The sequence below is a fragment of the Globicephala melas genome, unplaced genomic scaffold (genome assembly GCF_963455315.2).
Source record: "Globicephala melas unplaced genomic scaffold, mGloMel1.2 SCAFFOLD_92, whole genome shotgun sequence".
Lineage (NCBI taxonomy): Eukaryota > Metazoa > Chordata > Mammalia > Artiodactyla > Delphinidae > Globicephala > Globicephala melas.
The window spans coordinates 927,097-950,589 of NW_027207267.1; the positions used below are offsets into that span (position 1 = coordinate 927,097).

Below are 23,493 nucleotides of genomic sequence, written 5' to 3' on the forward strand. Positions count from 1 at the left end.
CACCCAGTGCCAGAGAGGCTAGGGCCAGGCCGGGACTGACCACGGGGGACAGTCCTTTCCAGGGGGCCTCTCCCTCGAGCGGGGCAAGTAACCTATGGGGACGCCCCCCCCCACAACCTCCACCCCACCCCACCCCACCCCGTAACGGCAACGCTGGACCGGCCCTGCCGAGCAGAGCTGGGGCACGGCCACACCCCCAGCTGCCGCAGTACCAACTCAGCCGCCCCGGGGGGCCAGAGGCCCCATCATCTGCACAGGCCATCCTAAGCGACGGTGGGGACGGAGGCGCCGCGCTCCTGCGCGCGGGGCGATGGGGAGTGGGCGCGTGGGGCGAGGAGCCGGCCGAACGCGGGGCGGGGCGCGCCGGGCGGGGCGGGCCGGGCCGGCGTCTGCCCGCGCGAGGAAGTCCCGGCCCCGCGCTTTGGGGAAGTGAGGCCGAGGCGCCTGCGCACTGAAGCCTGCGCCCGCTCCCCGACGATTCGGCCGGACCTCGGAGCGCGCGGGCCGGCGGCTGCGGCGCGAGTGGCTCGGGAGCGCGGCCGGTGAGTGCGCGCGCGCGGCGCCGAGGACCGCGGCCCTGCCCCTCTGGCCAGGGCCCGGGGGCCGTGCGGGGCGGGAGCCTCGGAAACCGGCGCCGGAATCCGCGCCCCAAGGACTCCGCCGCGGGGTCCACGTGGACCCTGGGCCGCGGCGGGACTGGAGCCCGTCCCCGCGCGTGGGGGAGGGGCCGTTGCAGCCGGGTTCCCCTTTTCTGCAGCTCGAAGCCTGGGGAAGTGATTGCTCAAAGCGGGGGGGGGGGGGGGCCGGAAGAACCCAGGTTTCCGCGTCTCCCGTCCCCCCCCTCAGCCTGTGGGGAGGGGCCGAGGCGGGACACCCGGTTTGCCCCCGCCCCCACCCTGTTGCATCTGGCAGCCACTCATCCCTGCCAGTCGCAGGGAAGGCGCTGCGCCCCCGGCCCGAGCCGATCGGGGGCTCCAGGCGCCAGCCTCGCTCCAGAACGCGCAGGAGGACCTCCTGCCGTCTGACTTGAGTCCTGCTGCTGCAGTACACGCCCCTTCGGCAGCCAGGGTGGGGCCCAGAGCGAACCTGGCCCCTCCCGCCCCTGCCTCGCCTTTGGGTCGCTGGTGAGTGGGGCGCACGGCGAGTTCCTTGAGATTGGGGTGGGGGCGTCAGAGGCTGGAGGAAGGGGCAGACTTCTCCAGGCCCAACCCCACCATGAGAGAGAGGGAGGGAGAGAAGTGGGTTGCCCCACCATTGTAGAGGTGGGCAGTGGCGAGGGTCGAAGTGGGTTGCCCCACCATTGTAGAGGTGGGCAGTGGCGAGGGTCACCAGGGCTAGGAAAGACCTGGCCTGCCTTGGAGGAGCCAGGCTGGGACTTACCTACGGGGGAGGGGGGCGGCGCGGCAGACAGGAAAGGTGCTGAGGAGGGTGAGAAGAAGGGAATGGAGCCCCTCTGTCAACCCCCCTCCCAAAGGTTATGGCATTTTTTTCCTGGGATTGTCACATTTTCTTATTCTTTTTTTGGACTGGGCGGGCTCGGGGACGTTCTTTTTCCTTCTGTGGAGCAGAGCAGCAGCCGCTCCCAAGGGAGCCTCTGTCCCCAGAGGCCAGACTTGCTGCCTGTCCAGCTTCTCCTATCCCAGACTTAGGGACCAAAGCCTGGAGGGGCTGGGGTAGGGGAGGGAGCCCCCTCCCACGTGCCCGAATGAGGGGCGGGAACCCTGGTTCAGACCCTGTACCCCCACCAAGAAAGAGAGCAGGTGCCCCAGGGGCACAGGTGGCCCCAGCCAGCCTGAGGAGGTGCACGGAGCCAGGCCCAGGGATGGGTGACCAGGTGCAGGGCCTACAACCAGGACAGAAGGGACGGCCTCTCCCCCTGCCTCTCCCGCCCCAGCACCTAGGCCCTGCATCCTCAGGCAGGTCCCCTCGTCCAAGTCAGAGCTGAGTTGGAGAAGGCAGCCTAGAGGGGTACAGTCTTCAGGGTGCTGGGGGGGCGGGGGTGCAGAGGAGGAAGAGCCGCTCTGCCTGGGGAAGTCACAGCCCGTCTGGGGTACAGCTACCAGACCTCAGAGGTTGCCACACCCCTTCCTTTCCCTAGAAACTTGACCCCTGAGGGTAGGCATGCTGTCGGGCTGCTTCTTCCCCATCTGTTTGCTGGAAGCCAGTGGGATCCAGTTGGAGGGTCCCCCCCCCAGCGATCTCAGGGGAAGCCAGGCAGGTGGCCAAGTGGCCAAGGCCCCGTGGGACCCTACACCTGGCCCCCAGATTTGGGTCAAGGCCGAGGCCTCCGCATGCCCAGGCTCTGGAGACAGGGGTGCCCCAGGTGTGCATATCCCGGGCTGTCACCTCTGAGCGCAGCACGCGGTCAGTGGCTGGGAGGCAGGAGCTGCCTAGCCTGGTGACTGCCCCGGGGCCTATCCCAGAGCGTCCACTTTCCTCTTCTGCCATTGCACACCCCACGAGGCCAACATGGACCAAACAGACATTAAAAGGCCAAGAGCTGAGGGATGGGGGGCAGCAGGGCGGATGATCATTTAATGAGAAAATAAACTGAAACCAAGTCCTGAGCACCTCGCGACGGGGTTTCAGGAAGGTCCGCGTGGCAGACGTGCCAGGGGACGCCCCCGGCCCCGGGGGTGGGGCGGGGCGCCTCGCCTGGGCCGAGGTGGGCGCAGGCCGAGGTAGAGACTGGGAGGCAGGTGGGGAGGCGTTCAAAACTGCCTCCTGGACCCTGATTGGCCGCCCCCGCGGCTCGGGTCCGCGGGTTTCCCGCGGGGGCCGCTCACCCGGATAGGGCTCCGGCGCCCCCCGCGCGTCCGCACCGTGGAAGGTGCGCCCCGACGCCGAGCGGAAGGGACCCCGCGGCTCCGACCTGCCCGGGAGCAGGACGCACCCCATCCCCCGCCGCCGCCGGGCGCGCCCGCCCTGCCCTGCGGCAGGCCTGGGGCCGCAGCGGTTTCCGCAGCCTGTGGGGCAGCGGGGGGGCGGTGGGAGGGGAAGGGAGGCCGGGAGACCCTGGGCGCGGGAAGGTGACAGCCGAGTGTTTCGGGCGCCGGGCCAGTGACCGGGCCGAGAAGGTGGCGGTCCCTGGCGGCTCTCGGCCGTCCTCACCGGTGCCTGCTGCACTTCCCGCACCCTCAGGACGTCCCGCCCCAGCCCCAAGTCCTCCTTGTCTGCAGGCCTGGTCTGCTGCCCCTGCTGAGTCCCCAGGAGCAGGTGGGGAGCCTCCCCAGGGCTGATCCGGACTCCTCGTGGGGAGCAACCCTCACCACCTCCCAGCAGCCGAGGAAAACCTGGGATGGAGGGAGCTGGGATGGGGGGTCTAAATGTCTGACCACCACCCCTATGCACCGCCCTTATAGCCCCAGACTCTGGGGGCCTCCAGCCCCCTTGGGAGGGGCCAGGAGCCGGAAACCGAGAAAGAGGAACCCTGGCTTCCGGCTTCCCAGGGAGCGAGTAGATGGGGGTGTCCCAGAACCTCCTGTGGAGATCTTGTCTGGGGTCCCCTCCTTCCTGACCCCACATACCCTCATAGCCACAGTGTAGACTGGAGTGGGGGTCAGGGCCTGGGCAGAGCGGTCTGGAGGTGGGAGGCCGGGCAGGGGGCCGGGGGACACCTCCGGGAGGAGGGAGAGACTCGGGACCTCTTCAGGGGGACAGGCTGCCACCGGCGTCAGGTCCTCCATGAGAGTCCCGGCCTCTCTTCTCAGAGCCCCAGGCTGTGGTGAGGGTCCTGGAGCAGGTACCACGGAGCCCCGGCAACCTCTTCCACCCACCCATGCCCACCCCGCCTGAGGCTGAGAAGCAGGTGGGCCGCCTCCACCGCTGACTCTGTCCCTCGGGGGCTGGGGGCATGACTAGGAGTTGGGAGCCCGCTGGACACCTGGGAGGCCAGAAGGGTCACGCCCCGCCGCGAGCAAGCAGGCCCCCAGCAGGCGGGGGGCGGGGGGGGAAGCAGGTGGTTCCCACAGGTTCTGCCTGGAGGCTGACACGGCCCCGTCTTCCCCCAGCACACAGGGCCGGAGGAGGGGGACCAGCCTCCCTCCATGTCCAGTCGTGATGCGGCTCCCCCAGCTCCCCCCAGGCGCAACCCCTGCTGCTTGTGCTGGTGTTGCTGCTGCAGCTGCTCCTGGTACGTGGGCCGGGGGTGCACCGTGTGCCGGTGGGCAGGGGGCACTGAGCAGACCTGGGATCCAGGGCCCCACTCCTCAGCCCCTCGGGGGGGCTTTTGAGGCACCGCCCACAGCACTCGTCCAGGGGTCTGGTGACCGGCGGCCAGTGCCCAGGCCCCTCTGTGTGTGTGATTTTCATGGCTGGTGTGCCGAGGTTGTGTCCACATGCAGGCACCTAGCCAGCACGTGCACGTGTGTGTGTGCGCGCACGCACGCGTGTGTCTACTGTGAGCCCGCCCAGACTGGCCCTGGGGACCTACAGCAGAGCAAAAGCAGGCCCCACACATTGTGTCAGGTGGAGGAGCCTTAAGCAGAGACCTGGCCCTGGGACAGTGCAGGGGGTGGGCGTGGGGCCTCCGGGGGGGATGTGGTTTCTAGGCGCGTAGGGAACCTGTTGGGGTTTTTGTGCCTCGCAGAGGCCTGGCCCTTTTCAGGCTTCCACCCCGTGGCTGTTGCGTGGACAGCGCTGAGGGGACCCAAAGGGGGATCAGCTGAGCAGTGAGCAACTGAGGCCTGAAACAGGAGAGGGACCGCCTGGGGGTAGAGACACGAGGGGCCAAGCGAGGAGTGAGGAGTCTGGCGTCTGGCGGGTGGGGGTAGGGTGGGAGCTGAGTTCTGTCTGGACCTTTGAGGTTGAGGTGTCTGTTAGCCGTCTCAGTGACCCTGGGGAGAGGTCCAGCTGGAGGTGTGGACTGCGGAGCCAGCACTGATGCTGTGGCGGGAACTAAGGAGAGAAGCAGGGCCCCGAGGGACAGTCAGGGGCCAGACACACGGGCTGGGGGCTTTCTCCCCATCAGTCGGAGTCTCTGGGAGAAAGCAGTGGGGGTCGAGGTCAGGCCAGGGAGGGAGAGGTACCCGAGGGGCCTGTGAAGCCCCAAAGGCAAGACAACGGGCCCAGGGCCGGACCGGAGATCGGGAAAGGAGCCGACCCACCCTGCAGGGGGTTCACGTGTGTGCTGAGAGCCCCTAGGCCTCGTGCCCATACAGACGCGTGTCGGTGTCACTGTGGCCAGCGTCCTGCGCGCACACGCGTGCCGCGGAGGGCAGTGCCACCGTCCCCTCTGCCGGCAGGAACGAGGAGCGGCGGCGAGCGTGGCGGGCCTCCCGAGAGAGCAGGCTGCAGCCCCTCCCCAGCTGCGAAGCCTGGTGAGTCTCCGCCGCGGGTCTGCGCGGTGCGGGGCGGGGGAGGGGGGGCGATCCGGGCGGAGGTGTGGGGGATCCGGGCGGAGGGGGCGGGGCCTGGCGCGGCCTGTGGCCGATACCCGGATGCCCGTGCCCGCAGTGCCACGCCGAGCCCAGAGGAGGTGCGGAGCTGGGCGCAGTCCTTCGACAAGCTAATGCACAGTCCAGCGGGCCGCAGCGTGTTCCGCGAGTTCCTGCGCACCGAGTACAGCGAGGAGAACATGCTCTTCTGGCTGGCCTGCGAGGAGCTCAAGGCCGAGGCCAACCAGCACGTGGTGGACGAGAAGGCGCGGCTCATCTACGAGGACTATGTGTCCATCTTGTCCCCCAAGGAGGTGCGCCGCGCGGGGACCGGGGTGGGGGGCGGGGGCGCCTCCGGGCCCCTGACCGCGGCCCCTGTCCCGCAGGTGAGCCTGGACTCCCGGGTGCGGGAGGGCGTCAACAAGAAGATGCAGGAGCCGTCGGCGCACACGTTTGACGACGCGCAGCTGCAGATTTACACGCTGATGCACCGAGACTCCTACCCCCGCTTCCTCAGCTCCCCCGCCTACCGCGCCCTGCTGCTCCGGGGCCGCTCCACCGCCTCCAGTGAGGCCTAGACTGCCCACCGTGGCTGCCTGGACGCGGGGCCCCTCCCGCGGGCAGAGACTCCTTTCACAAATGCGCTTCACGTGCGGGCACACCCGCCGGGCCCAGTGCCCCGGGCGGCCCCAGGCAGGAGCTCCAGGTGCTGGGCAGGCCAGAAGCCCCCTTCCCCACCCAGAGGACCCAGCGCCCCAGGATCCAGCTGAGAGGCGGGCGTGAGGGCCTCTGGGCCTAGGCAGCCCCTCCAGCACCACCACCCCTACTGAGCACTTCCTGCTGGGGTTCCCACCTGGTGAAAGGAGGCGCCCTCCCTGAAAGCATCCTGGACCCACAAGGTCCTCCTCCCCGGGCCCCAGGGGCCCCTGAGAAGCGCCTTTGGTGGAGAACAGAAGCTCTGTGCTGTCTAGTTTTGTGACAAGAGGAAACCTCCAACTGATGCCATCTGCACCCCGGGATCAGACCCAGGACCTCAGAACCAGGCTCAAGGCAGCAGGACCCGGCTTCTTTTATATGTTCATTGAGTTTAAGCCAATAACATGGCACTGTGTGTTTTATCAAAAAACAAAAACAAAGTTTTCATATTTAACTCCACTCCTCTTCCCCCCAAAATAGAATCTTATTATTGAAGATATTTTTCAAGTAAAAGCCTCTCCCCTCCGTCCACGTTTGCGGGGGAATCAGAGAACGAGGAGTGGGCCACGACCCCCAGCAGGGGAGCAGCACGCTCAGTGACGGGCCCCTGTGCTCTGCTCCAACCCCACCCCTCAGAGAACAGCCTCAGCGGGCAGCTGTGCTCAGCCCTCCCCACGCGAGGGTGCCACCAAGGGTGACAACGCAACGGGACACTGGGCAGGCAGGGTCCCTGGCGGCGGCTGGCCGGCTAGGGCAGGACACTTACGGGGGAGACCTCCCCGAGACCCCGGGTGCCGGGCAGTCACCTGTACTGTCTCACAGGCCCCACAAGGCACACACTTGCCACCCTGTTCCCTGAGTTTCTGCTTGGTAAAGCGATTCAACGCTGCAACCGGGGCGCAGAGGGTCTGGTCAGGGGTCCACCCCCATTCACACTGCTTCCACGAGCAGTGGGGCATCCTGAAGGCTTGCAGGCAGGCACGGCTGTGGGGCCCAGACTTAGCCTCCCGCCCATAATCCCTGGACCCTGAGCTGCGGTGCCCGGAGAGGTCGTGAGACCCCGGCTCCTCTGTGCGCCCACAGCCCCCCCCCCAACCTGATCCTCGTGCTATGCAGGCCCAGCCCTGCCCCTCCCACGGGTACACTCAGGCCCCTCTGAGAGCCAGTGGGCTCTTCCTTCCAGTGCTGTCCCAACAGGCCAAGCCTCAGCGTCACCCGACCCCAGGGAGGTGGGCTGTCTCCGCAGCGGCGGGGGTCGGGGAGATCAAACCAGAGATGAGGGGATGGGGGACCCAGCTTGAAGCCCAGGCCTGTACATGGCCCACCAGGACCAAGGGCTAGGGAAAAAACAGTGGCAAAAAGAAACATTTAATAACGGGGGGGTAAGAGGGCGATAGGTGCACTGCAGGCAGGGCGGGGGCGGGGTGTGCTGCCTTCTGAGGAAGGCCAGGCGGGCAAAGGGCAGGTCTCCAGAGAAGCTGTATCTGTTGGCAGAGGATGGGGAAAGGGCGACGGCCAGCACTGGCCGTGGCCCAAGGCTGCAGGCACACATGCACAGGGCTCAGCAGAACTGCAAGAAACAGGTGAGAGGCGCCCATCCAGCCACGTGGCCTGCAGGACCCCACAGGGCAGGAGGCAGGGCTGGGGTCTCCATCCACCATCTCCAAGGCTCCCAGGAGGCTGGCTGGCATGGCCATCCCCCAGTTCACACCACAGACCCCACAAAGGCTGGAGACACCCTCCTCCAGAGAACAGGGCTGGGGATGGATGGCCTGGGCTCACCCACCTACCTTCCAGCGGTTTCCACACTCGTTGCAGACAACGAACGTGGTCATAGGCTCATCGGAGCTGCGGGTCTGCACCTGTGGGGAGGGCCACGGTGGGAGGGGCCCAGCCCCAGGGCCTCAGTCCCTTGCAGCTGGAGGCCCCAGGGAGCAGGACTTCCCAGGAGTCACAACCTGGGGAGCCCGCCCCCCACGGCCTCAGGCCGCGCTGGCCTCACGTCACCTGGGCTGAGGCTGCCCTGCAACCCCCACCTTGCGGTCGCCCCAACCGCTTTCCTCTTACAGGGCCCCCCAACATCTCTTGGGGCCCACCTCCACAACTCTGAGCGGAGTCCCGCTACCACCACCAGGCACCCATCCTCCCACCAGCAGCAACACAGGGGGGCTGGGCTCCCAAACTTCAGTGCCCCAGAACGAACGGGCTGGACCCACCGCCCGAGACCGCCTACTGGGGAGCAGGGGTCCTCGGCAAGGGGGAGGCCCCAAGGGTGACCGCAGCTCCCAGCCCCATCGGAGACCAGGTTGTCGGACCCCCGTCCCAGCACCACTCACACCGCACGTGTCCAGGCGCAAGGGGGACCCGGCCTGCTCCGAGGAGGGGCGGGGCTCCGGGAGGGCTGCCGGCGCTCACCTGCGTGTAGGTGCAGTTCTTCTTCCTGCACTTGCCGCAGGTGAACAGGTCGGTCTGCGTGCCGCCCGTGCGCGCCATCTGGTGCTCGCGGATGGCCTCCTTGGTCATGGCCTTGCGGATCTCCTTCAGCTCGTCGCTGGCCATCTCCTGGGGCGAGGGGCGCGTGCTCAGCCCGCGGCCCGCCGGGGCAGCCCCCAGCGCCCCCACGGGCTCACCTCCGAGGTCATCACGGCGATCTGTTGGGGCGTGATGGCGCCGCACAGCACGTTGCGCCGCAGGCTGGGGTTCTTGGCGTCCTTGAGGTTGGAGAGGCGGCTGCGCACACGGTTCTTGTACTTCATGTCCGTGTTCCCCACGTCCCGGAAGATGCGTGCGGACGTTTAAGGAGCCGTAGGGAGGCCGATGCCCCGCCCTCCACCCCTGCCCCCAGGTCAGCCAGGGCCTTTCGCGAGGCGTGTCGCAAGAGCCAGCCACACGTGGGCGTCGACAACTGACGCTTTCCCGGCTGAGACCCACATGCAGGCTGGAGGCCCGGGACCCAGGCCCACCGCAGGCCCGGTCAGACCCCAGAGGGTCTGGGAGGAGCCCCCTGGTCAAGACGAGCACGCCCACCCGACCGCCCAATCCCCTGGCGAAGGCGCAGGACAGTGGCCACTAGGGGAGCTGAGCCTGGCTGGCCCCGCCGTTCCTCCAGATCTGCAGCCCCCAAGCCGCTGCACAAAGGATATATTCCTCGATCTGGGCCGACAAGCGCTCGCAGTCTGCACCGACAGCCACGTGGTCATCTGCAAGAAGGAGCCCTGACCAGCTGCCCTGCCGGCTCCCCCCCACACCTCAGCCTGTGCAGCATCCGGGCGTCCTGCTCCCCAGAGACCCCCGGCTCCCCACCCCCAAGGTCAGCAGCATGGGGTTGGACTCAGGTCTCCAGAGGCAGGCGGGGCCCAGGCCACCTGGGAATCAAGCGTGTGTCAGGAGCCAGGACCCCGAGGTGTGCTGGGTGGCCCCGGCCCAGGCACTCACGGTCCGTCTGCAGGGCAGCGGTCAGCATCTCGCGACACTTGTTGCGCACGGCGTCACAGGTGACCGGCACCGGAGGAAACGTGGTGATCCTGGGTGTCGATGGCGTCCTGGGCAGCTCTGGCCTCTTGCGGCTGGAGAGAGGCCCGCTCGGGCCACGTGCACCTCCGTGAGATGCCGGTCCCCAGAAAAGCCAATGTCACAGCCACGATGCCCCCAGACCCCGTCTGCTCCACCCTGACAGCGGCCCAGAACCCTGCCCATCTACAGTCAGGTCCAGCACGTCCACGCGGTCTGGCCAGAGGCAGTGAGGATCACTGGGTGAGACACACCCCCAGACGGGATCCCCACCCTCAGGGAGACCTGGGACACGGGGCCACACTGCCCAACGCAAACTGCCAGGTCAGGGGGAGGCAGACGGGACGAGGGATCACTCAAGACCAGGCACCACTATGCAGGCAGCCCCACCCCGTGGAGGTCTGGGCACCCCCCTCCATGGGTTGCCTGTCCACAAGGCTCTGTCCACCCACGGCCCTCCTCTCACACCCCTGCATCTCGTGACCCTGTGACCTCCACGGAAGCCAGTGGAAGCAGGCGGCTTCCTGGAGGAAAACTAGAACGTGCAGGTGGGCAGATGAGCCCACGTCTCTGCACAGCCATGCGGTGAATCCAAAGCTCAGCTTTTCCTCGCCCTTGGCCACTGCTGCCCAGTGGGGTCAAGGGCAGAGCAGCCTCTCAGCCACAGCCCATCCCGGGGGCGGCAGGAGCAGGGAGGCCTCAGTAGCCCCAAAGCCTGCACCATGCCACAGCCTGGGGCACCCCCGGTGAGGGAGGGGCCGGCAGCCAGAGACCCCAGGCCAACGTGGGTAGCCAGAGTTAGCCCGGGCCTGGATCCGGGGACGTGAGCAACGGGCTCCCACAGGCCCGCTCAGCCAGGCAGACGGAGTGCCCCCCTCAGATGCTTGGGGCTAAAAAGGCCCAGAGGAGTCTCCGGAGGGAAAGTGTCCAGCAAGAGGCTGACCCTGGGGAGAGTCCCTTCCGAGGAGCTGAAAGGGCTGATGACCTCAGCGCCCCCACCCAGCGCCCCTGGAAATCCGCACCCCGGTCTGCCGAGAAAGTGGGGCCATGGGCGGGGCGTGTGTCTGCCTTCCAGACGTGCTACCTGGGGTCCTGGGCCTCGGAGGCCTCCTTGGAGGACGATGTGGGCAGAGGCCCGCCCCTCCTCCGCTCCCTGGCTTTGGCGTCTGAAGCATCTACATGTGCCGGGAAAGAAGGGAGGGCTGGCTGGGAGAAGGCAGGCCCGGAGGGCAGGGCGGGGCCAGGGAGGGGGGCAGACCACCACCGAGGCACAGCCCCGGCCGGCGGACATCGGACCCTGCCTCCAGCCCCAGCCTCCTGCGAACGACTGCGGTCCTCTCTGCAGCCAAGGAAGGTCCTGAAAAGTCTCCCTGAGTACAGAACCCCCCCAGAGTGACGGCCTTCACGGATGGCACGGCTGGACTCGGACAAAGGCTGGTCACCGCAGGCAGGCCGGGCATGGCCACTCCCCAGCTGGGCCTCGGCCCCAGAGCGAGCCATCGAGGGAGTCCCAGCCTGCACTGGGGACCTTCCCACAGGACGAGAAGCGTCCCATATGCCACCAGAATAAATACGCTTGTCCAACACGCAGCCCAACAGCCACGCAGGACTGGAGAGAAGCCCAGGACATGCAGCTCTGTTTCCCAAGGGCTTGGACAGAGCCCAGGAGGGGCTGGGAAGGGAGGGGAAGCTCAGGGTCCAGTGGGGGCATCCCAGTCGCCCCACTGTCCCTAGAAAGAGGCTGCCCGTTCCCTGAGGGGCTCCAGACGCCCCTTCCTCCTCCTCCCCCTCCTCGCCCCCCCTCCCCCCCGCCCTCTGACTGCCCCACACTCCTCCCCTGGGCGACCTCCCCCAGCTCTGCCAGGCCCCCCTCCAGGGCTCAGCGCAGCCTTAACTCCCCTTGCTCCTCGTGGAGCCCCCTCGTCCCAGCCCGAGCCAGTGCTTCCTGGACTGGATCCCAGGTGGCCCTGGCTCGGGAACAGCACAGTCTGCCAAGGGCCAGCGCGTCTCGGGTGCCCCTCGCCCCCACGCCCAGCCTAGGCTGCCTGACCCGCACCCAGGAGCTTCTTCCAGGACTTGATGAGAGACTTGGCCAGCGTGACGACCTCCTCGTCCGAGCTCTGCTTCCGCAGGGCGTTGACAGACATGCCGACGCGGGTGGACTGCAAGGCAAGCGGCCAGGTTGGGGGCAGCGGTCAGACCCTCCCCACAGACCCTCGGTGACTCCCACAGGGCAAGCTGGGCACCAGCGAGGGGAGGTGGATGCCCCCCCCCCCGACGGTTACTGCCCCATGTGCAGGAACCTCGCGAGGAACACAGCGGATTGCCCTTGAATGCCCCTCCCTGTCTCGTGGAGCAACAGAGAAAGGCAAGGGACAGTCTCCTCAGAGGCAGGGATTCATGCCAGCCAAGGGCCGGGGTGGGAAGCAGGAAGCTCTGCCAGGTGCCTGGGAGCTGGGGGACGGGGCACACGGGGCCCTACCTGCAGCAGGTGCAGCGTGACGGGCATGGCCTTCAGTTCCCGCAGCAGGTCCATGGCTCCCTCCTGGAAGGAGAAGGGAGGACCCTCGTAAATGACTTTGAGGTCTCAGTGGGCAAGCTCAGCTCCTCCCACACACGAGGGCTGGGGGAACACGAGGCAGCGACAGTCTGGAGATCCACCTGGGGTCAGATGCCCAGGGAAGGCAGGCATGAGAAGGGAGCAGCTGTGCGCTTAACCCCAGCCCAGGGCCCCCAAGGGCCGTCAGGGGAAAGGGCCGAAGCCCATCCCCAGCAGGGGCGGCGCCCGCACCTGCCGGGTCCCACATCCCCCGCCCACGTGGCTCAGGCAGCCTCTCCTCAGTGCCGCCTGCTGGGGCCAAGCCCTCAGGGACCTCTGCTCCCCTCACGTGCACCCCACGCCCCCTGCTCACTCCCTCCAGCCGCGTCACCTCGCCTGGACGGCTGTGCCAGAACCCCGTCTCCCTTCTCTGTCCGGCACCCCTGCCCACATCTGCTTCCTCGTAGCCGCACACACAGGGGCCACACGGCTCCACAGCAGACGAAGCTCCCCAGGGCCCTCAGGGGGCCGAGCTGCCCGCCCCGGGACCCGCTGCTCCCACTGCCAGCGACACGCCTGCCCCACTCTCCCTCCAAAGCTCTGTGCAAATGACACATTCTCTCCCGCTGACGGCAAGCAGCCCGGCGCCACCCCGTTCGCTCCCCGCCTCGCCTTCCTCCACAGAAGGCTCACGGAACCCACCGGTGTGGTTTCACGTGTGCGTGTCTCCCTCACGACATGAAGGAGGCAGCCATCCAAGGGGCGACAGCCTCAGATGTCCCGCAGCCTGGCCGTGGGAGGGGCAGAGCCTGCCCCATCCCTGATCTGGACGGCATCTCTGCTCAGGCTGCAGCTTCCCCCTCGTCACCCCCGCGGGCCCTGCCCCTTGGGCTACAGAGTCGAGCCCTGTAGTCAGCTCCTCAGAGGGGACAAATGGTCACCAGAACCGAGGGCACAGCGCCACTCGGCGATCGATCATCTTCCCCCAAACGGAGCCCCGGGCTGCAGAACGCCAGCTTTCTGTGGCCTCCGGACCAGAGGGGCATAAACGTGATTCCCAGTCACGGCCCCCAACTCCCCCAAGGGGCCTCAAAGGCACTGGGACCCACCAGGAGCCTCTGCTAGCTCTCATCCCCCACTCCATGGCGCCCCAAGCCCCCTAGCCCCCTTCCCAGTCCACACCTGTCCCCCCTCCTCATTCTCCCCTGGGCTTCCATCCATGCGGTGCTCCACCTTGATGCCCCCTGCCCCCGTCCTGCCTGGCCCGACCCAGCTCTCCGTGGGTTCCGTGGCCCATCTCTGCCCCCAGCTGGGGCGCATTTATTTTGTCTCCTTCAGAGGGGAAGCAGCTTCTTTCTCTGGTCATCTCTGGAAACAGCCATAGACGTTCCCACATCCCTGCTCTGTGCTGCCCACAGCCCCAGGGGTGAGAGCATCATGCGGGCTTTGGGGCAGGCGCTGCTGCTTGATGGATGAATGAAAGCGTGGGAGCCAGCCCCCTTCCCAGCCCCGGGGGAGAACCCTGTCCAAAGACCCAGACTCAACCATGCTCAGCCCAAAAGTCACCCCCAAACCACCAGTGCAGGCACACAGCCCTGGGGTGGTGGGGCAGGCATCTCAAGACCCCAGCTGACCCTCCCTCACGGCCCCCACCACCCCTCGGCCCCGCCCCAGGAGCTCAGTCTGGGGAGAGCTGGTCGCGTTTATTGAGCCTCTCAGGGAGCCGGCAGGACTCCTCTCCACTCCCTAGAGGCAGGTACCACCCACCAAAGATGCTCCCTGCGAGGATACCCAGATCACCAAGGTCCAAAGTTGAGAGGGGCCTGAAACTGAAGCCCCATGTGCTGTCCGCCCCCTACCGCCACCAGCCCGAGACCGGGCACAGCCTTCCCCAGAGGCTCACTGGCGAGGGACGACAGAAGCCGGCCAGCTGGTCGCGGGGGTCGGGGGGAGTCCTGCGCCCGGGTATTCCCAGGCCAGGCTGGGGGCTTCCTAGGGCTCTTTCCCAAGGGCGCCTACGCATCTGCCCACTCCCCAGTAGCTGCTGGCTGAGCCCTGGCTAAGGAAGGGAGAGGATTTATTAGGGCAACCCGGTTCCTGGAGGACTGAACAGACAAGGAAAAAAGGGCCTCCCAGACAAGAAAGGCCTCTGGCCGGCTGGCCGGTGAAATGAGATGATGGGGGCCGCAGCCCCAGGCCCGGCAGAGGTAGGGGGGCGCTGTAGCTCCAGGGGAGAAGGGGGTCCACTCTCACACTCCAAACTCTCGAAGGCGGAGAATGGGTGTGGGAGACCCAGGGTGGGACAGAGGGCTCTGAGTCGGGGATGGGGCTCGGCGGGGAGTTCTGGAGGACTTCGAGGATGCCCCGGCTGGGGAGGAGGAAGACGGGGGTGGGGGGGGCGGCCAGTCAGGGCTGCACGGGCCGGGGCTTCCGCAGGGCCTGGACGGACTGGGCCGAGGAGGGTCTCCGCCGGCCCGGCCTCCCGAGGGGCTCCGGAGTGAGGGGAGGAAGCGGGCGGATCCCAGGCCTGCGGGGTCTCAGTCTGGCAGTTTGGGTTTGAGTCCAGAGCGGCTGGCTCCCGGGACAAGGTTCAGACCGGATCGCGGCCTCTGCCGTGGGTGCGAGGTGAAGGGCAGGGCTGGCCCAGGGCGGGGGTCTCGGCCTCCGGCGGGGGTCTCCCCGTGTCCCGGGAGTCTCTCCCGGGGCGGAGTCTCGTCCTGCCCCTCGGGTGGTCGCCGCGGCCCTGACGGGGGCTCGGCAGGCTCGGCGGGGGCTCGGCGGGACGGGGGTCCCGGGGTCCTGGCGGCCCGCGCCCCTCACCGCGCTCTTCTTGGTCACCATCTTGTCCAGCCTCCGGGCGATCCGCGCAATCTCCTCCTCCTTGCCCATCATCGCCTCGGGGGCACCGCCCCCAGCGCCCGCCGCGCCAGCCTCGGCCTCCCGGCCCGGACCCCGGCCCCGGCCGCCGCAGCCTCCCGCACCCGCCGCAGCAGACGCAGCCCCGCCACGGGCGGGAGACCCTCCGTTCAAACCTCCGGCCCCCGCGGCACCGCGCTGCATCTTGGGATACGTAGTTCTCGCGCCCGCCCGCCACGCGCACGCCCGCCCTGCCCCGGACCACAACTCCCAGGAGCCAGGGGGCGCGCAGGGCATCCTAGGAAGTGTAGTCCTTACGCGGGCAGCCGCCAGTGGACCGGTTAGCCGGCGGAGGGCGCTGCGGCCGCGCGGGGCGCGGCCGTGCGTGGGGGCCGCGGCGCCGAACCCGCGCTTTCCTCCCAACACCTCGCGGGGGCGGCCAGGGTCCGACTGCGCGGGGCCGCAAAGGCACGCTGGGGTCCGTCCCCTCTCCCCGCCCCATGAGCCGTCCTCCGCCACCTTCCGCTGTCCCGGGGTCGCTGCCCGACCTCCTGAGCGCTCTGGCCGGGATTGTGGCCTCGGGGACCCTCGGAGCATGGTCAAGGGGGGGAGCGTCCTCAGGCTGGTTTTCCGGGGTTTCTGCATGCCCACCCCCAACCCCCAGCACTTTGTCCTCCTTTGCCCTGCGGAGAAATCAGATGGGGACTGGCCTCGAGGCTGGCTCCGTAACAGTGACCTACTCCTGCGGGCTGTGCTGATGGCCCAGACCCTGCCTCAACTGGTGCCTCTGCCAGGGTTGGACTGTCTGGCACGAGCCCTTCTTGGCAGCCCAGGTGATGCTTCTGAGAGGCCTCTCCCGATGCTCACCTTTGTGACTGTAATCTTAGGGACCGGAAGCTGCTTTGAGGTTTCTCGGAGATACACCCGCCCACTCCAGAGGGGAGAGGCTGAGTGCTTTGCTGCCTGCTGACCGTGTGGTTGACACGCTCTCCCCTGTGCTCTAGCCTTTGTCAGAAGCCATGGCTGAGCTCAGCATCTCAGGATGCCCTGTCGTGGTGCTTGGAGGAGGAATTTCCTCCTGTCAGTCCTCGAATCAGCTTAACTTTGCCTGCTGGGGAGGCCTAGCTGGGCAGCCTCCTCTGTCCTGGCTTTGAGTGAGGGAGGCTTCTATGTGTGGGACTGGGTTGGATGTTTCAAGCCACAGAGACTCTAAAGCATGACCTAGAAGCTGGTTAAGAAGGGAGGGCCCTGCCCCTTGTCCCCCAGGGGTGGGGCCCTGGGGTTTTGTCCTTTCTCCTCAAGTGGCAGAGCCAGCCGGGTAGGCACTGAACACTGGGCACACAGAGGAGAGCAGGGGCTTGGGGACTGTATTCCAAGGCTGCAGAGTTTGAACCTCAGCCCCTGTGACCGGATCCAAGCTGCCGAGAGGGACAGAGGCGGCCGCGGGACAGGGACCAACCTGGGGAGGTGGGGGTGGGCAGAGATGGAGACAGGGCAGGTCTGGGAGCTGAGGAGGGGGACTGGGTCGGGTGGGAGGGAGAATAGGACAGGGTGTCAACCTGCAGGTCAGGAACCAACCCCCTGGCAGAAAGACTCCCGGTCGCCTCTGCATTGCTCTCTAGGGGACACGTATTGTCCCGCAGCAGGGCTGGGACTGACCACAGCGCAAACTGGAGGCACCTTGTGTCACAGCCATCCTGCTGATACCCCAGCGTCCTGCCGACGCTCACTGCTGTCACTGCCGGGAGCTGCAGCGATAGAGAAGCACTTAGGTTCTATATCACACATTTTAGAAAATAATTCGGTAACTGTGTTTCAGTGGAATTGGTTTCCATGGTAACCCCATGGGCTTACTTTGTGCGCTGCCCTGCGATGGGGCACCAAAGCGAGGACAGGGAGGCGAGGAGGGGCTGTCAGCTGAGCACCAAGGCCCTGCCCCGGTTCAGGCAGTGCAAAACCCAGACCGCCCACCTCAGGCCCTCGGCCTCTTTCGTGAGAAGCCAGGTGGTCTCTACCTCTGGAGCTTCCGGCAAGGGCCACAGAGACAGCTCCTCAGGGGCCTGACACGTCTCAGAAGCTCTCGACTAAGGCCACCGAGGCTGCAGACAAAGGGAGACCAAGACGCCATGGCGCTCGAGAAGAGTGGCCAGGAGGCGGGGCGTCCTGCGGGAGGAGGGCCCAGCCTGGGGAGCCTGGCCTGGGCAGGGCAGGTGATGGGGAAGGGGGAGTGGACAGGCAGGCGGGGGTGCGTGGCAGGGGAGGTGGGGTGCTTCGCAGCTGGGGACCTGCGGCCCACGGCCCTTCGCCCCGTCACGGGAGCCCTGAGCCCTGACACGGTGCAGTCCAACGTGGAAGCCACCCCCACGCAGTGTCCGGGCCGGGTGACCCGCCTTGTGTCCTGCAGGTCCCACAATGAGAAGAGGCCGCTAGGTGGCAGGAGTGAGCCACAGACGGCCTGCGGGCCAGGTGGCCACCACCCTTCCCCACCCCCCAGGAGGTCCAGTTGGTTCTGGCCACAGCCTGGAAGCAGCGCGGGTGGGGCTGTGTTTGGTCCTGGAGAGTGACCCTCACGTGTGGGGTCTGTCGGTGGGTCCCACCCTGGCCAGGGTAGCACTGACTGACCAACCCCAAAACCCCCGACTCCCCACCTTAGAAGTCCCTGGTCCCAGGGCCCCTCATGAATTCACACCCCCCAGAACCTTGCTCAGGTCAGTTACGGCCCACCCGAGACCCCTCGGACCCTACCCAAACTTGGGAACTTCTTCCTCCAAGGAACGTGCCCCAACAAGCTGCCTGGGCCCCCAGACCCCCCCGCGCCCTCAGAAAGCAGTGCCTGTAGGGTGACATCAGGACGGTGAGCCTGGCTGTACCCACAACAGGGTGCCCACCGGGGCTCCAGACCCCACGTCCTCTTTGCTGCATCCAGGGAGTTGGCATACCACCCGAGTCACGTGGGGGGGATGCGTGAAGCTGCCCACGTGTATGCACGCTGGGCACAGTACAAGTCACACGCACAGGGGCTGTGAGGCGTCTGTCTCCCCCGACTGCTCGGTCGGCCAGAAGAACCAGGCCTGAGTTCCACCCTCTGCTGCATCCCAGCCCCCAGACACCTACTGGGTAACGGAAGGAACGTGGCACCCTGGGGGGAGCTGGAAAGAACTTACACCTTCACCTTCGGGCCACCCCCAAGCAGGGGAGCCCCAAAAACACCCACCCCCCACCCCATGAGAGGCCAGCCCGGGACCAACTTGCCTGCTACTCTGGGCTGCAGCCCTGACACACAGACCTTCCTAGAATCAGGTGGGGCCCCGTCCCCACGACCCCCAGCCCCTCCACTTCCTCCTGAGATGGGCCCAGGAGGGGCAGGAGTGGGGCATGGAGAGCTGAGGGCCAGGGGCACCCAACAAAGAGGTACCAGGCCGTGTCTGGAGACTGTGAGCCATGAGCAGGGGTGGGGTGGGGGCACAGCTCCTGATTAGAGGTCAGAGGTGAAGAGGAATCAGCAAGGAGCAGGGACAGAGCCCCCAAGGGTGGGGGACAGACGAGCTCACCTTCCCAGACCCACCCAGCCCCCTTACTCCAGGATGCCCTCCTGGACACCCCACCAGTCCACCGCCAGGGGGCCTCCCTCCGTCCCCGCGATGGTCCCCAGGGAAGCGCCTAGTAGAAGCCCCGTTCCTGCCCCCACCCTGGGGCTGACCCCCCAGCTCCCCCTTAGGGCTGTGTCCCCTCCTGCAGGGGTCTTCCACGCCTGACCCCTTTATGGCGAGAGATACATGGGTCTGCCCTCAGGAGTCCTGCGACGTAGGGAGCCTGGCCCTGTCCTGGGGGCTCTGAGGGGGCAGACACAGCCCTGACAGGGGTCTGGGGACATCCCAACAACGCGTCCAGGGTCCATCCCCCAAGAGACGCGCTGCACCTTTGGCCCAGAGGCCTGCCCCTCCCCCGTCCTCAGTGCACGGAAACATCGGAAGCTCAGGCCATTAATTTTTCTATTTGTGTCCCCCACCACTTGCCCGCCCAAAGCCGGCCATGACCCCAGCAGGTCGAATCTGTGCTTCCCTTCTGGCTGGGGCAGGGGCCTCGGTGGGAAGGCCAGTGCCGCCAAACTCACACGGAGACCGCTCCCCGTCTCCCCATGGCCACGGGGGTGGGGCGGGGAGATCTCTCAGCCCCAGAAGCCCCCACCCCTCCCCGGTCACCCTGTCGGCAGCTCTCCCCCGACACAGGCACCCAGCTGTTTCCGTACCCTATTTCGTCAGACCCTCCAACCCACCCTGGGGGCTGCAGTTCCCCACCACAGGGGCTCTGTGGAGCTCAGACCCCAGCCAACCCCATCCAGGCCGCCCTCAGATCCCGTCCTCTGAGGTCAGGCAGGGCAGTGACCAGGGACCAAGTCCAGCACGAGTCCCCTGTCCCATGTGCCAGCGCATATCTCGGCTCTGCCATCCAGCCGCCCCCTCTCTGGGCCTCGGTCTCCCAGTCTGCAGAATGGGAAGAACCGCTGCCCCCAGCAGCCTCTCGCGGAAAGTCCCCAGCCCAGCCCACAGCCTTGGCCCAGGCCCAGCTCCCTCCCCCAGAGGCAGAACTTTGGGGGAGGCAGGAGGCATCCCCCAGAGGCCAGCAGCAGCCGGCCCTGGCGGCCTGCTCCAGGCTCGCTCTAACAATGCGCTTCCCCCACACAATTCCCAGAAACACCGCCCTCCCTGCCCTCCCTGCCAGCCCGCCAGCCTGGCGGCCACCCCACCCTCCCCCTCCACAGGGGCCCCAGCAGCCGCAGGGTCAGGGGCTCCGGTGAAAGCAGGGGGTCTGACTCACAGGGGTCCCCAAGGCAGTGCCTCCTGGCAGTTCAGGCACACCAGCCCTGCCCTGGTGGAGAGAGACAAAGGAAACTCCTGGGAGAGGCAGACTGGGGGCCGAGGAGCCAGGCCTTGGGAGGTGACCTTGGCCAGCCCCACTCCCACAGCAGACCCCTGCCCTTCTCTCCTAGTGGTGAGTTGGTGAGTCCATCCTTCTGCCTGCAAGGCCCATCTCCACACAGCAGCTGTGGAAAGCCAAGCCAGGTCACACCCCTCCTCTGCTCAAAACCCTCCCAAGCCGCCAAGTCTCCTTCAGATAAGAAAGCGAGGCCCTCCCAGGCCCCACACGCCCGGTTCCCTCCCCAGCACAGGTCCCTGCCCCAGGGCCTTTGCATGTGCTGTTTCCGCCGCACAGAAGACTCTTCCCCACGTGTGCCCTCACTGCTTTCACGTGTTTCCTTCAGGGTTGGCTCCACAGTCACCTCCCGAACGGGCAGGCAGTGAGCAGCCCTCTCTCCCCACAGCCTGGCTCCGGATTCTGACTTCTTTGTGGATTTGTTGATCGGCTCCCTCTCCAGCAGAGCGGAAACTCCCCACAAGTAGGGCTTGGGGCTGCTTTGTTCCGCTGCTAAAGCCCTATCTCCTGGAACAGGGCCTGACCCACGGTGGGGTCAATAACCGATCGATGGACGGATGAGTGGATGGCTCCTGCCCCTGAGCAGGAAGGGGCAGATGGTCCCCAGGAACGCAGGCTGCCCCCCGGCCAGCTGGCAGCCCCAACCGGTTGGACCATCAAAGCCATTTGTCACCAAAGCCAGGGCAACAGCCGAAAAGAAACTCACAGCTGCCGTGCCCACCAGGCCCCGTGGGCCAGTGACCGACCACCTGGGGGGCTCCGCCCCTTCTTCCCATGCTTCCCAGGGCCAATGAGAACGGTCACCAGAGCCCAGTAGGCGAGAAGACGAGCCAGGCCAGCCCAGGGCAGGGCAGTCGGGGTGGGAGCCCGGGATACGCAAGTGTGTCAACACACAGTCCCCCAGGCAGGACACGCAGAGAGCCCCATCTCTGCCCCACCAAGAGCCCCTGAGGGGGACCAGGGCACCATCCCTGGAGAACTGGGGCCGGGGTCACCGAGGTCTGAGCAAAGACAGCCTTCCCAGAGGCTGCCCGGGGCCCGGACTGAGAGGCATATGGGGGTGGACCCAAAGGCAGGAACACGGGGCCTGGCTGGCCAGCTGGGCCGGACAACTGGACAGACAGAGTGTCTGGCGCCTGCTCAAACAGGCTGGCCCTCCTCTCAGCTGCGGCCTTCCTTCCTGAGCTGGTGTTTCCTGGCTCCTCCCTGCTGTTGCCGTGGAAACCAAGTGGGGCCTGGGCCCCCGCCCCAGCTTCCCACGGAGCCCCCGCTGAGCACCAATTGGGGCCCACACAGGACGCAGGTCGCTGGATGACGAGCATGGCCGCGGTGCCCCAGGGCTCGCCGGGCTCAGCACCCCGACTCCCCTCCCTCACAGCAGCCCGGCATTCGGAAACGCCTCTTCACGACCCCAACACCTGGGACGCCCACAAAAGCGACCTAAGCCAACTGCCCACAGCCCGCCTGCCCCCATGAAGCCACCGTCACGGGGTCCTCCTCACACACGCTGCATTCAGCGCCCCCCCACCCACAAGGCCCCTTCAACCCAGAGAAGCCCCCCCCCCATTTGTTCCTGCTGGCCCAAAGCACTCAGGGGCGCGCCCGACCCCTGCGCGACAGCCCTGGACCTGCAATGGTACCATTCTCTCCACGCGCCCAAGAGGCCCACGGGGCACCCGACGAGCACACTGACACCCTAGTTCCCGCAGCGCCCAGCTCTTCTGGGACTCCCAGGTCCCACGACGGTGGCAAACCGTGCACTGACCCCAGCACTCCTGAGAGCACTGCCCTGCAAGCGTGAGCACCGTGCCAGCTCCCTCATAGCCCCGTGGCCCTCTGCACACTGCGCCCGGCACCCCAGGGCTGAGCAGGAAAGCATGGGTGGGGCGAGCCTGCAGCCCCAGGGTCCTCCAGGACCAGGCCTGCTGCTGGGCGTGTGCCCACTGGGTTCTAGGCCATCGGGTGCCCTCCCCAGAGGCCACCCCCATCCCCACCCGCCTCCAGCCTTTGGAGCAGCCGCAAGAACAAGCCGGGGGCACGGGCCAGTCCTGGAGCCGTGGTCTCCAGGACCACAGGGAAGGGTCTGAACTGGGCGGCCTGGCTCCAAAGCCGAGGTGCCAGGAGACCAGAGACCTCTCCACCTGGATGAGCGTCTGACGGGGACCCCACCCCCGCCCTCTGGGAGCAGGAGGGTCCTGCCCCACCGGACTCAGTAATTGGTCCCAGCCCCTGCTTCTGCCCCTGCATTAGCCAGGCCTGGGCGGCTGGGAGCCTGTGAGGTCTATGCCCCGGGCAGCAGCGCCTGGGAGGTCCGCCACTCCCAGGGCCCAGCCAAGCCCCCACTCAGAGCCACCGAGCGGATTACCCAGCATCCCTTGCAGGCTTCGACCAGAGCCTAGGGGTCCAGTCCAGGCTGAGGGAGGGAGCGGGCGGAGGGCCAGGAAGGCAGTGTCCACTGGACGCCCAGGCCAGACCCCGCTCACAGAGCAAGCTTGCCCGCCCTCCCACCTTCTGTCTGGGGAGATGCGGGCTGCAGACAGGGCCCCCCCAAGGGTGGGTGGCAGCAGACCTGGACCAGGCCAGCCTGAGGGGGGTCCTGGAGACGTAGGAATGCCCCCAGACTGTGGATGGATCAGGGGCCACAGCTTGGTAGCCAGAGAAGTCTTGGGGAACCCCTCCCTTGGTGGGTGTCCAGGGCCAAACCTCCACTCTACTCCCCGCGGGGCCCCATGTCCCCATGGCAGAGTCCAGCCTCACCCCCACACCCAGGCAGACCGACACGAACACACAGACCACACACAGATGCACAGACACACACCTTGGATGCACAACTGGCCACACCCACGCCGGCCCTCCTACAGCCCCAGGGGGAACCCCCCGCCCCGAGGCTCCAAGGTCAAGGCCACCCTGCCTGCAGCTCCCACCCCTCTGTCTCCCCAACTGGACCACGGGCCAGAGCCACCGGCCCTGTGCCTGCCGGGCAGCACACAGGGAAGGGTAGCCTGACCCCCAGGAGGTGGGTGGTTACCCCAGGAGACGCTCCCCTTGCCTTGCCCAGCCCTGGCCCACAGGACGTGACAGCCGGACACCTGAGTTCCACAGCCCAGCCAAGAGGGAGGGCCACTGGCTGGCGCCAGGAGAAGCGGCCATCCTGGGGGGTGGGCACTGGTGGTGAGGTAATTCTGGGCACTGTGGCCACTGCGCTCCCAGCAGCTTGAGCAACTCAGCTGTCAGGGGCTGCGGGGGGCCAGGCAGGACCCCTAGGGGAACCCAAAGTCCGTCCCAAGGTAGGGCGCTTGAGCAGAGGAACCTGGAAGCCTCCTTCCCAAGCCCAGTGATGATAATCCCAGACCCACCGCTGCCCGGGCTGAGCCAGGCCCTGGTGACCCAGACCACACTCAGAAGGCTGCAGGGAGAGGCCTGTCGAGTGCTGGCCCCTTGGACCCATCCTTCAGCCTGGAGCGTTCCTCACACATCTCCCCCCACCAACCCCTGCAGGCTGCCCAGTCCACCCACCTACACTGGTCAAAGGGGAGCTGGCAGCACTGGGAGAGGCTGTGCACCCGTCCACCCCCAGGCCCC

General features: G+C 67.1%; 2 protein-coding genes across 7 annotated transcripts; one reads left to right on the forward strand and one right to left on the reverse strand.

Moving 5' to 3' along the window:
* Positions 1 to 462: 462 nt before the first annotated feature.
* Positions 463 to 6,580, forward strand: LOC132593276 (regulator of G-protein signaling 19). Of its 5 annotated transcripts, none has more exons than XM_070044772.1 (7): positions 463 to 542; positions 930 to 1,124; positions 3,711 to 3,808; positions 4,011 to 4,132; positions 5,244 to 5,318; positions 5,455 to 5,689; positions 5,762 to 6,580. In XM_070044772.1, exons 3-7 carry the CDS (start codon positions 3,779 to 3,781, stop codon positions 5,951 to 5,953), a joined length of 654 nt encoding a protein of 217 aa, XP_069900873.1. In that variant the 5' UTR covers positions 463 to 542; positions 930 to 1,124; positions 3,711 to 3,778; the 3' UTR covers positions 5,954 to 6,580. The 5 variants fall into 5 exon arrangements, with proteins under 5 accessions (XP_069900873.1, XP_060149372.1, XP_060149370.1 ...); XM_070044773.1 differs by having other exon boundaries at positions 498 to 542; positions 1,046 to 1,124; XM_060293387.2 differs by lacking the exon at positions 930 to 1,124 and having other exon boundaries at positions 490 to 542.
* An 838-nt stretch (positions 6,581 to 7,418) lies between these two features.
* On the reverse strand, positions 7,419 to 15,123 carry LOC115844430 (transcription elongation factor A protein 2). 2 transcript variants are annotated; one of them, XM_030841464.3, is made up of 10 exons: positions 14,941 to 15,123; positions 12,064 to 12,126; positions 11,638 to 11,743; positions 10,666 to 10,756; positions 9,507 to 9,637; positions 9,215 to 9,271; positions 8,702 to 8,856; positions 8,487 to 8,633; positions 7,862 to 7,933; positions 7,419 to 7,641 (listed from the first exon to the last, which is right to left on the reverse strand). In XM_030841464.3, the coding sequence occupies exons 1-10, from the start codon at positions 15,010 to 15,012 to the stop codon at positions 7,633 to 7,635; spliced, it is 903 nt and encodes a 300-aa protein (XP_030697324.1). In that variant the 5' UTR covers positions 15,013 to 15,123; the 3' UTR covers positions 7,419 to 7,632. The 2 variants fall into 2 exon arrangements, with proteins under 2 accessions (XP_030697324.1, XP_060149366.1); XM_060293383.2 differs by lacking the exon at positions 14,941 to 15,123 and adding an exon at positions 12,512 to 13,236.
* Between the last annotated feature and the right edge of the window lie 8,370 nt (positions 15,124 to 23,493).

What these genes read in the sequence shown, in the direction of transcription:
- LOC132593276 (XM_070044772.1), top strand. Translation starts at nt 3,779, where the DNA reads ATGCCCACCCCGCCTGAGGCTGAGAAGCAG. An exon ending in CGCCTGAGGCTGAGAAGCAG is followed by an intron (nt 3,809 to 4,010) that starts GTGGGCCGCCTC and finishes GTCTTCCCCCAG; the next exon opens with CACACAGGGCCGGAGGAGGG. An exon ending in TGCTGCTGCAGCTGCTCCTG is followed by an intron (nt 4,133 to 5,243) that starts GTACGTGGGCCG and finishes CTCTGCCGGCAG; the next exon opens with GAACGAGGAGCGGCGGCGAG.
- LOC115844430 (XM_030841464.3), bottom strand. Translation starts at nt 15,012, where the DNA reads ATGATGGGCAAGGAGGAGGAGATTGCGCGGATCGCCCGGAGGCTGGAC. An exon ending in CGCTGCCCTGCAGACGGACC is followed by an intron (nt 9,272 to 9,506) that starts GTGAGTGCCTGG and finishes TCCTTCTTGCAG; the next exon opens with ATGACCACGTGGCTGTCGGT. An exon ending in AGAACTGCACCTACACGCAG is followed by an intron (nt 7,934 to 8,486) that starts GTGAGCGCCGGC and finishes CCCTCCCCACAG; the next exon opens with GTGCAGACCCGCAGCTCCGA.